The 12301-nt window shown below is 38.4% G+C and overlaps 1 protein-coding gene across 1 annotated transcript in view; it reads right to left on the bottom strand.

Annotated features, from left to right (window-relative positions):
• Nucleotides 1-820: 820 nt before the first annotated feature.
• LOC102861351 (E3 ubiquitin-protein ligase DZIP3-like) overlaps nucleotides 821-12301 on the bottom strand; it is a 112885-nt gene continuing 101404 nt past the window's right edge. Inside the window, exons 25-27 of the mRNA XM_006890028.1 lie at nucleotides 8328-8429; nucleotides 2278-2403; nucleotides 821-958 (exon numbers count right to left, since the gene is read on the bottom strand). Of these exons, the coding sequence (XP_006890090.1) occupies nucleotides 821-958; nucleotides 2278-2403; nucleotides 8328-8429 (366 nt within the window). The remainder of the gene's footprint in view (nucleotides 959-2277; nucleotides 2404-8327; nucleotides 8430-12301) is intronic.

Raw genomic sequence — 12301 nt, forward strand, 5'->3', positions numbered from 1 at the left:
TGGTTCTGACCTGGCAGCAATGAAAGTGAGTACTGTCAGGAGGAGGTGGTGGTGGTGGTGGTGGTGGTGGTGGTGGTGGTGGTGTGTACCTTCGAGTTGGAACTGACCCTCCAGCAGTTTTCAGAGGCAGTAAATCACACAGGAGGAGAATGGACATTCACCCTCCCATGGTGCAGCTGGTAGATTCAAACTGTGTACCTTTGAGTTCTTGCACTATTCCTTATCACTAAGATACCAGTGCTGCCTGTCAATAAAGAAAGTTCTTTCCCATGATTTAATAGTAGTATTAGTGAGAAGCAGCAGCATTTCTATTCCACTATCCCCTCTTAACACGACTTCCTTTTCCTAAGGTCATGATGCTTTGCAAATGTCCAAAGTATGTCAGATGAAGCTTCAGAATCCTTGTTTCCAAGAAGCAGCCTGGCTTCACCCTCTCCCGGACGAACTTGTTTGTTCTCCTAGCAGTCCATAGTATATTTAATATTTTGCTCCAGCACCACAGCTCAAAGGCATCAATTCTCCTTCTACAATCCCTAGTAACTGTCCAGCTTTCTGATGCATAGCAAGTAATTGCAAAGACTATGGCCTGGATCAGGTGCACCTTAGTCTCCAGCCTGACATCGTGAGGGACGTCATGCTTGGGAGAGTGGAGGGACAGTGCAGGAAAGGAAGACCCTCAATGAGATGGATTGACTCAGTGGCTGGAGTAATGGGGGTAGGTGTGTCAGAGACAGTAAGATCAGCACAGGATAGGGCAGGGTTTAGGGTTATTGTACATAGGGTCGCTATGAGTTGTGACCACCACAAAATAAGTACTAAGTTACCTGGACTGCTGTGGAAATGCAGTTTTCAGTCTGTCCATAATCTTCTCCCAGTTCACGATGGGTGGGTCACTTCCAAGACCTGCACTGGAAGCCTCTGCCACAGGTGCCGGCACAGTCCAGGCCATGCCAGTCATCTGGAAGCAGAACAGCATTGTCAACAGGAAAAATATGCACCCATCAGCTTCTGATATTAAGATGCCAACATGATATTTCCAAACATTAGAGTAATTTAAACTAGACAAAATGAAGAAGAGTAGTAGTACTGATATATATGCCCCCTTTCTAGAGGTGGTTGTTTTTTATTAAACTAGCATAACAATTCTTGTAACTGAATTGCTGTTGTTGTTGTTGTTAACCAAAAATATGTACAATCAATTCTAATATCTATGCCTGTGATTATCACCTCATTTGGGGAAGAGTTGCCTTTGTCGTGTTTTTAAAGAGGCAGGATTAGTGTAGGATATATCTTTAGTCAACCTCTTTTGGGAAGTAAAAAAAGGGCAGAGATGTGGTAAGATAGATGCCAAGATGCCTGGAGATCGCCAAGGAACCACGATGCAGAAGCTGAAGAGACAAAGACCCTTCTCCAGAGCTCAGAGACAGAAAAGCCTTCTGCTAAAGTTGGAGCTCTGCAATTGGACTTCTAGGTTCCAAAACTAAAAAACTCAACTAGAAAACTAAGACGCTCATCTTAAAAGTAGGACATACTAGCTTCAATAGTTACATACATGTACAGAAATATTGTTCAAGTTGTTAGGAAAGTGATAAACTGATAATGATGTCACTAATAGGATAATGACGGAGTAAATTATAACATCATATGAAGCCTTAAAAATAGAACGGGATATATGAATATGTACCAATGAGAAATATCCATGAATTATGTTAACAAAAAAAAAGAGTTGTAGCCATATGTAGCTAGATGGGCTTTTATAAGGACTTTTATTTATAATTTGTATATTTTTTATTTGTATAGTGTTTTACAAGATGACAATATTTATATTGTCTCTTGAGAAAATTGAAACACTCTCACTATATATGTAAATGAATTTTTTTCTTTACCTTTTGTCATAATTTAATTTGTCCTTCAGTCTATACAATAACCATGCTAAAAAAGTGAATCTCTATTGAAAATACAAATTTACCCTGGATTGTGGCCTGATATATCAGTAAAGCTGCAATTACAAGCGCTTCTATTTATTATAAAATTACTTATTTATCGTGAAACTAAGCCACCATGAAGTCATGATAGATGTAATTATGCAAAAGCTTTATGACAAGTGCCTCACACAGCAGATTTTTCATTCTTTTATCATTCATTTACCATAACCATCATCACCACCATCACCATCATTATCATTGTATCAAGTAAAAGAGAATTCATTCATTCAAGAAGCCCACAGTAGCAATAAAGAACTAGTCAATGTCTATCCTGCCAAGAAGGGCTCTGTACCAGGGGCACTCTAGGTTGGCCAGCTGCAGAGATGACTCCAGGGCATACTGCAGGCATTTGAGGAACAGTGAGTATAGGTCTAAAGTAAGACTCTCTCACAACAGGTCTTCCCAAGAACTGCTGCATCTAAAACAGAAAAGGTAAAAACAACAGCAGCTACACACGTATGTTTATATAGGCAAAGATCTGTACTCACAGAGCAATGTCTTGGGAGAAAACAGTGACGTGAAATCCAAATACAAGGCATATAGCATACTAAAAAGTATGTTATATAACATTAGCTAAACATGAATATTTGGATAAAAAGCAAGCAGTGAAATATACTAGAATGAGAACTTGATTCTACTCCTATTTTCTTTCTCTCTATACTTAGCTGGATAATTATGATTCCTAAATTATCAAACTATAAAGTGAGAAAACAGGGTGAGGTACTCTTTAAGGTTCTCTCTAATACTATAGGAGTATGGAAAGGTGATCCCTAAGAAGCGCCCATATTAGTGAACAATATCGATGACCAGAAATTCCATAAACAAAATTAAGTCATCTCTTCAAGAAGGGATAGTCTAGAAGTTAAGTTTTCACTATGCTTCGCAGGTATAGAGTGCTACTGGTTTAGAAACGTGCGGTTATGTTGGAGCAGTATGTGGAAACGGCAAAAATCTATTTGAGGACCAGAGAACAATTTTTTACCTGGAAGATACGACTGGATTTAATATTGAAAGAGCAAGTCAGAGTCCCATGATGTGTGGAAACAAAAGAAGTTAAAGTTCACCTATTCTATAAAACTGTGCCTAATAACATTTCCTATATTTACTTTATTAGGTTAAAGAATACTCCTAGAAGGATGTAAAAACAGTACAGTGTTATCTAATTTATCCAGGATCCACTGGTCTATAATTATAAACCACAAAAGAAGCCTAAGTGAAAGCTGTCATTGTTGTCAAAGGTAGAAAGGACAGTAAAAGTTAATGGAAAGAAAATCTTAAGTAGAAGTGAACAGAGGAAGTCCAGAGCCTGCAATCACTGCTAATAAAATTTCTGTTGAAATGTTTCAGTCATCAAGGGGTAACATAAAAATGTACCAGTTGGACAATGTCTCTAAAACTCATCTTCTTACTGTAACTTGAGTATGTGAAGATTTTGGGAAATACAGTTGATGAAGATGTAATGACTTAAGATGAAATCTTAATGGGGTAGGGTAGGCCTTAATCCATCATACTGAAATCTTTATACAAAAAAGGAAATAGATGGGCATGTGAAGATGGAAGTAGACCCTGGAGTTAGGGACTTAGGAGAAGATGGAAGACACCTTTACTTCCGAATAATTTATGATTAGTTTATGATGCAAAGATCTGTTGTTATGTGAAGAGTATGCTCAGTTTTCTCAAGCTGAAGCAACTGGTGGAAAAAATTTCAAACCTCAAGTTGCAATGGAAGGACACTAGAGGCAAAATAATGAATGACACAAGAAGCATCTAAACAAAATTGAAGTTGTTATACCACACCATCACTTTAACACAAAGAACTGATAGATACTCAATGATTTCAGAAAGCAGAAGTGGTGTGTATGGTTAAGAACCAATAGTAGTGAAAGAAGATAGCAGAAGTGAAAAACTAGGTTCCAGGAATTGATGGAATATTAATTGAGATGTTTCAACAAACATACACCACACTGGACATGGTTATTATTCCAAGAAATTTGGAAGACAGTTGCCTGGCCCGCCAACAGAATTTGTACCAATTCCAAACAAAGGTGATCTAACAAAACATAAAAAATTATTGAACAATGTCATTGATATCATGTGCAGTGTCTTGCTGAAGGTAATTTAAAAACAGCTGATGCAGTACATTATAGGGAACTGTCAGAAATCCAAATTGGACTCCTAAGAGGATATGAAACAAGGGATATCATTAGTGATATTAGAGGTATCACGTCTGAAAGCAGAGAATACTAGAAGGATGTTTACCTCTGTTTTATTGACTATGGAAGGAGCATATTGTACTAGAAAAGTCCCAGTTAAGGACCTCTCCAAAGTGATGAAGAACAATGATGACAATGAAGACCAAGGTGCACTTGATGCAAACTATGATCTTTTTAATTACTTGTTATGCATCTGAAAGTTAAGACAATTTGGGTTGTAGTATCGGAAGAAATGGAATATTGCACTAGAGCACCAAGACGCCAAAGCAAAGGGAAGAAATCAATAAATGAAGGAACTGAAGAGATTTCAAAGGGCAGCTTGGGAAGACAAAGTACTATAGTGAAATGTGCAAGGACTTGGAGTCAGAAAATCAAAAGGACCGAACTTGCTCAGTATTTTTCTTAAGTTGAAGGAACTAAAGAACAAATTAAAGCTGCAAGTTGCAATACTTAAGGATACTATGGGCAAAATACTGAATGTTCCAGGAAGAATTTAAAGAAGATGGAAGGAGTATACAGAGTGACTGAACCAAAAAGAATTGGCTGACACAGAAGAAATTCAAGAAACAACGTATGATCAAAAGACAATGGAGATAAACGAGGAAGTTCAAGTTGCTCTGAAGAAATTGGCAAAAAAATTAAATAAAAAAAAAATAAAGCCTCGGGAATTGATGGGATACCAATTGACATATTTCAACAAGAGATTTTGCCCTGGACGTGTTCACCAGGTTGTGTCAAGAAATCTGGAAGACAACCACCTAGCCAAACTGACTGAAAGAGATCCACATATGTTCTCATTTAAAAAAAAAGTGATCAATGTGTGGAAATTATTGAACAATATCATCAATAATCAAATGCTGAAGATTATAAAAAAATGACTAGAATAATATATTGACAGAGAACTACCAGAAAAACAAGCTGGGTTTAGAAGAGGTCATGACGCTAGAGACATTATCACCAATGTCAGATGGATCTTGGCTGAGAAGAATGCCTATCTGTGTTTCATTGCCCATGCAAAAGCATTTAACTGTGTGGATCACAAGAAATTGTGGCTAACCTTGAGGAGAATGGGAATCCCAGAACACTTGATTGTGCTCATGCAAAACCTATTCTTGGATCAGGAAGCAATACTCAGTTCAGAGCAAGGAAACACTGCACTGTTCAAAATCAGAAAAGAAGTGTATCAGGGATGTGTCTTGTCTCTTTACCTTTTCAATCTATGTGCAGAAAAAATCATCTGGGAAGCTGGGATTTATGAGGAATAATGCAGCATCAGGATTGGAGGAAGACTCATCAACAACCTAGTTTGCTGAAAATGAGGAGGACCTGAAGTACTTGCAGCAGAGGGTCAAGGACTGCAGTATTCAGTATAGATTGAAACTCAAAGAAGACAATGATTCTCACCACTGGGCCAACTGGCAGCACCATGATAGATGGAGCAGAGACTGAAGTTGTTAACAATTACAGCTTACTTGGCACAAGCAGTCAAGAAATCAAATAATGAATCGCACTGGGAAAATCCACTTTCAGTGACCTCTCCAAAGTACTGAGAAAAATGATGTCAGTCTAGAGACTAGGGTGAACCTGATCCAGGCCATGATCTTCATAATTACTTGCTATGAATCAAAGAGCTGGACAATGACTAAGGATGATAGAAGAAGAATTGATGCCTTTGGGTTGTGGTGCTGGAGAAGAGTGTTGAACATTTTTCATGCACCACCAAGGAAACAAATAGGTCTGCCTTGAAAAGGGTGAAAACATGTTTCTCCTTGGACGTTAGGATTTTGAAGTTTCATCGCCCATACTATTGGGCACATGGATAGGAGGGATTGATCCTTAAAGAAGAACATTATGCTTGGAAGGGTGGAGAGACAGTGCAGGAGAGGAAGACCCTGGATGAGATGAATTGATACAGTAACTGGGGCAATGGGGGTAGGTGTGTCAGTCAGTGAGACTGGCTCAGGACAGGGGAGGCTTCAGAGCCGTCATACATAAGGTCAGTGTGAGTCACAGGTGACTCGACAGTACATAACAACAACATGGTAGAAAGAGCAATGCCCAATATCCTTTGTGAAAGGGGCAGCCACGGCACTCCTTGGTGGCCAAGATAGTGAATCTCTGCTTCACATACTTTGGACATGTTAGGAGGAAAAGAACATCATGCTTGGAAAGGTGGAAGGTCAGTGAAGGAGGGGAAAACGAGATAGACTGAAACAGTGACTAATGATGGACTGGAGTAATTCAGAGATGGTCAGGAATGGCATAGAATAGGGCAAGGCTCAGATGCATTGTTCATAGGGTCACTGTGAGCCACAGTCAACTAGACTGCACTTAACAAAATGCAAGTGATTTTAACTCTGTGGATAATACATCATGGTTAGCACTGTAAAGAATGGGAATTTCAGGACAGCTGTGCTCAAGCAGAACCCACGTAGAGACCAACAGCAGTTATTCAATTAGAACAATGAGATACTACATGGTTTAAAATTAGAGAAAGTATCTCCTCTCATGTGATATACTGCCTCTGAAAACCCTATAAAGGATCAGCTATGGGTCAGTTTCGATTCAACAGTTCCTAATAACAACAATGTATCATGGTTGTGTCCTTTTACCAAAGCTACTGAATTTTTATGTTTAGTAAATAATCTGAGGAACTGGATTATATGAAGAAGCCATTATTAAGATAGAAGGAAGACTTGTCAGTAACTTCTGATATGCAGATAAAAAGATAACATGAAGCATTTTCAGAAATAGAAGAAAACTTGAAGCACTTACTGATAAAGTTCCTCAGTATGGATTATAGTTTAACAAAAATCCTCAAAACTGGACCAATGAAAAACATGATAAACAGAAAAAATGAAGTTGTCTTGGAACCACAATCAATGTGCATGGAAACAGCATTCAAGAAATAGCATCTTGTTTGTACTGCATCAAGCAAATCTGCTACGAAGGATTTCTTTAAAAGCAAAGATGTCACTCTGAAGGCTAAGGTGGGCCTGGTTTAAGCCATGGTATATTAACTTGCTTCCTATGCATGTGAAAGCTATACAATGACTAAGAAAGTTAAAGAAGAATTAATGGCTCTGAATTTTAGTTTTGATAAAGAAAATAGAATACATTATTGGCTGAAAGAAGAGCAAACAAATTTGTCTTGAAGTTGTGCAGCCAGAATGTTTCTGACAAGTAAGGATGGTGAGATTTTATTTCACATATTTCGAGCATGTCATCAGGAGAGATTACTCCATAGAGAGAGAGATTTCTTGCTTCGTAAAGGTGAGATGAACTGATACAGTAGCCTCAATAAAGAGCTTAAATTACAAGGATTACAAGGCTAGCCCAGGATCTTACAGCGGTCGGTTCTGTTGTACATAAAACAGGGCTATTATGAGTCAACTCAATGGCACCTAACAACAGACTCCAGAACTGTTCTAGCACAGGTTGTTGATGTTGCCAGCCAAGTAATTTGTGGTACTTTTTCATGGCAGCCCTAGGAAACTAACACAGCTTTTGGTACTGAAAAAGGGGTGCTGCTGTACAAGTACCTAGAACTGCACAAGTGCCATGGGTAATTCAAAGAGGCTAAAATAATTCTTGGTACTTTATAGAAAACACCCAAGGAACTCCCTGAGGCTGTCCAAAGCTAAAAAAAGCAAGAAAGGATTCTCTTAGAGAGGTGTCAGAGACCGTAGTCTGCAGACAACTTGATTTCAGATTCTAGATCTCATAACTGTCAGGGAATCACTTTTTGCTGTTTTAAGACACTAAGTGTGTGCTACTCTAACATGGCCGTCCTCGGAAAGTATTAAAGAGGACACCAGGAGTTCTATATATCCACTGGTTATCCCCTACAACGTAGGTGAAGTTGATAGAGTAAATGAGAATTGTCACCTTTTAAGATATTCAACATATAGCCTAGACTCAAGGATACACTTACATTTTCGCTTTACCCGAGTCAACCAATTGAGTTCATAATCTGAAGACTAACATTTATGACATAATTATAACTAGGATCCACAGCATGTAGCCATTCCATTTAGAAACATATTCAACATACTGCATTTTCAGTGTGTTAAAGCCATTATAATTTTAACAATGAAGAAGGCACTTTTTGAAAACTTGTATTTCTTACCAACATCTCAGGATTAGGTGGTGGTGGTGGAAGCTGTATTGGGGGCAAGGTGCTCAAAGCAAAACCTTGCTTCACTTTATTAATCTGCTCATTGTACTGAGTCTGGTGAGAGAGTAAAGGAACAACATTTACAGCAAGAACAGTTTAAAAAAACAACATAAGTACATAGTAATTATAAATGTACTGCTTTGAATAATATATAACATTTCAGCACTGACAACTTTTCTCTTACATAAAACACTTGGATAGATCATTCTCCTCGCAGGTAAAGAGTTGTCTATTAGAAGGGTCTGTTGATAGACAAAATAAAGGTATGGATAATTTACAGAGCATTTAAGAGAATTCTTCCAAAATCCAATCCCACTGCTCTCAGGGGGATTTCTCCCTCATTTGCAGCCCTTCATCATCCTTAGCCTAGAAAAAGGAACCCCTGTTATAAAATGAATATGAATCTTAAAGATTAACAAGCCAGAGTCTATTAGCTAGTAAACAGAAAACCTATCTGTATCAAAAGTTGTTCATTTTAAAACTGGACTGGAAATTTTAGTACTATTTATTCTATATCCACATTTTATCTCAGAACCTAACTCCAGTTCACCCCAGCACCACATCTACTTTTGTTTTATTTGAGTTTCTGTCAAAACTGTTGTCTACTCCTTGAATCCTAATATGTTTTCAAGATTTTCGTCAGTATTGTCACAATTTTTCCTTACTATGACTTATACATGGCAGAGGGGATGAAGATGTGTGGGGAAGGGCAAGGCTTCAATTTGTTCATAGAGTATACAGTCACTATGAACTGTAGTCAACTTTGGACTTAAAGGCATCTAACAACAGCAACAAATTATTTACGATATTTAAAAAAAACCAAATTTTTTTTAAAAAAAAACACCTCTCAAATGAACTAGAATCAAAATTATTTTAAGTAAAAATATAGAAACATTGAAGTTTACAGAATAATACAGTGCTTCTACAAGAAAAATACTGATAGCTCAATAACAAAATGGGTAAAAGACATGAAAAGATTTTTTTTTTTACAAAGGGAGACATCTGACCAACAGACACATGAAAACATGCTAAAAATCAGTGGCAGAGAGATGAAAATCAAAACCACAATGTGATACCATTTCACCCCAGGAGAAGTACCAAACTTTAACAGGATAGCAAGCAATAAATGTTGGAGTTGTTGCTGCTGCTGTTGTTAACTGCCTTCGAGTCGAGCACGACTCATAGAGACCCTATGAACAGAAGGTCTGAAGTCCCTCTGCAACTATTGACATTTATCTAAGTCAGAGTTTTCAGAGGCATGTTGTTTAGGAAGTGAATGCCACTCCTGCTTCCAAATCTGTCATTGTATTTTATAGTTGTTATGTGCTGTTGAGTCACCTGTGATGCATAGTGACCCTATGTACAGCAGCTCTGAACCCTTCCCTGTCTTGAGGCAGTCTCACTAATTCTGACACACCCCACTGCCTCATGGCGCTAACCCATCTCATCTGGGGTCTTCCTCTCCATCGCTGTCCAACCACCATTCTGAGTGTGATGTCCTTCTCCAAGGACTGATCTCTGCTGGCCACGTGCCCAAAGTAAGTGAGGTGGAGCTTCAAAATCCTAGCCTCTCCAAGACAGACTGATTTGCTTTCTTAGCAGTCCATAGTATGTTCAAGACTCTTCTCCAGCACCACAACTCAAAGGCATCTATTCTTCTTCTGTCATCCTTAGACACTGTCCAACTCTCTGAAGTAACAAGTAATTGAGAAGACTATGGCCTGGATTAGGTGCACTTTTGTATCTAAACTGACATCGTTGCTCTTCAGCACTCTGGAAAGGTTCACAATAGCAGATTTTTCCAATGCAATTTGTTTTTTTATTTACTGGCTGTTGGTTTTAAGAGTGTTTAAGAGTGTTGATTATGGATCCAAGCAACCTATAATTGCTAACAACCTCAATCTCTTCTCCATCTATTATGGTGCTGCCAACTGGGCCAGAGTGGAGAATCTTTGTCTTCTTGATCTTCAACCCATATTGGAGACTACAGTGCTTGAACTTTTGCAGCATGTGCTTCAGGTCTTCTTCAGTTTCAGCAAGCAAGGTTGTGTCATCTGCATATCATAACTTGTTAATGAGTCTTCCCCCAATCATGATGCCATAATCCTCCTCATAAAGCCCTGCCTACAGAATAATCTGTTCTGCATAGAGATTGAAAAGATATGGGGACAGGATGCATCCCTGACCCACTACTTTCCTGATTTTGAAGCATGAAGAGTTTCCTTGCTCTGTTCTGAGGACTGCTTCTTGGTTCAAGTATAGGTTTTGTATAAGCATGATCAAGTGTCCTAAGATTCCCTTTCTCCTCAAGGTTTGCCACAATTTATTGTGATCCACACAGTCAAATTCTTTTGCATAGTAAATGAAACACAGATAAGAAATTCTTCTGGTATTCTCTACCAAGATTCATCCGACATTACCAATAATATCCCTGGTGCCACAATCTCTCCTAAAACCAGCCTGTATTTCTGGTAGTTCTCTGTCAATGTACTGTTCAAGTCTTTTCTGGATAATCTTCAGTAGGATTTTGATAGTGTGTGATATTAGTGATATCGCCCGATAATTTCCTTACTCTGTTGGGTCACCTTTTTTTGGAATGGGAATAAATATGGATCTGTTCCAGTTAGTTGGCCAAGTGGTTTTCCTCCAGATTTCTTGGCACAACTTGGTTAGCACATGCAGGGAAGCATCTGTTTGCTGAAACAGGCCAAATGGTATTCCATCAATTCCTGGGGCTTTATTTTTTGCCAAGTCCTTCAGATCAGCCTGCAATTTCTCCATCACCATTGCCTCTTGATCATATATTGTTTCTTAAAATTCTTCTGTGTCAGCTAATTCTTTTTGGTACAATGGTTCTGTATATTCCTTCCATCTTCTTTTAATGCTTCACTTTCTGAACCATTCAGTATTCTCCCATAGCATCCTTAAGCATTGCAACTTGAAGCCTGAATTTATTCTTCAGTTCTTTCAGCTTAAGAAATGCTGAGCAAGTTTGGCCCTTTCGATTTTCTGACTCCAGCTTCTTGCACATTTCATTATAATATTTTGCTTTGTCTTCCCAAGCGGCCTTTTGCAACCTTCTATTCAGCTCTTCAACTTCTTGATTTCTTCCCTTTACTTTGGCTTCTTGGTGCTTTAGTGAAATATTCAGAGTCTCTTCTAACTCCATTTTGGTCTTTTCTTCTTCTTCCTTCTTAGTTATGACTTTCTGCATTCTTCATGAGCGATATTCTTGATATCTTCCCACAGCTTTCCTGGTCTTTGTTCATTAGTGTTCAAGGCCTCAAACCTATTCCTGAGTTGGTTTTTAAATTCATGGGGATAGACACAAGGTCAAATTGCCATTTCTTTGGATATTATTTGACCTTCTTTAGTGTTAATCTGAACTTGCATATGAGCAGGTGATGGTCCATTCCACAATCAGCACCTGGCCTAGTTTTCACTGCTGATACTGAACTTCTCCAACAGCTCCTTCCACAGATGTAATCAATCTGATTCCTATGCCTCCCATCAGGTGAAATCTATGTGTATACCCTGCGTTGAAAGAATGTGAAAATACTGGAATGCTCATGCACTGCTAGTGGGACTGTAAAATGGTACAACCACTCTGGAAGGCAGTTTGGCATTTCCTCAAAAGCTGAACATAGAAATCCCATATGACCAAGCTATTCCGTTGCTAGGAATACACCCCAAGGAAGTTAAAACTGAAACATAAACAAAGATCTATATGAACCCACATTCATAACAGCGTTATTCATAACAGCAAGAAAATGGAAACAGCCCAAATGTCCACCAACAAATGAATGACCTGAGAAACTGTTGCATATTCAAAGCATAGAATACCATGTAGCAAAACAACTATGAGATATCATCTCACCCCAGTAAGAATAGCAAAATTTAACATAACAGCAAGCAACAAATGCTGG

This window comes from Elephantulus edwardii, unplaced genomic scaffold (assembly GCF_000299155.1).
Source record: "Elephantulus edwardii isolate Elephantulus edwardi_28Jun2011 unplaced genomic scaffold, EleEdw1.0 scaffold00085, whole genome shotgun sequence".
NCBI classification, from domain to species: domain Eukaryota; kingdom Metazoa; phylum Chordata; class Mammalia; order Macroscelidea; family Macroscelididae; genus Elephantulus; species Elephantulus edwardii.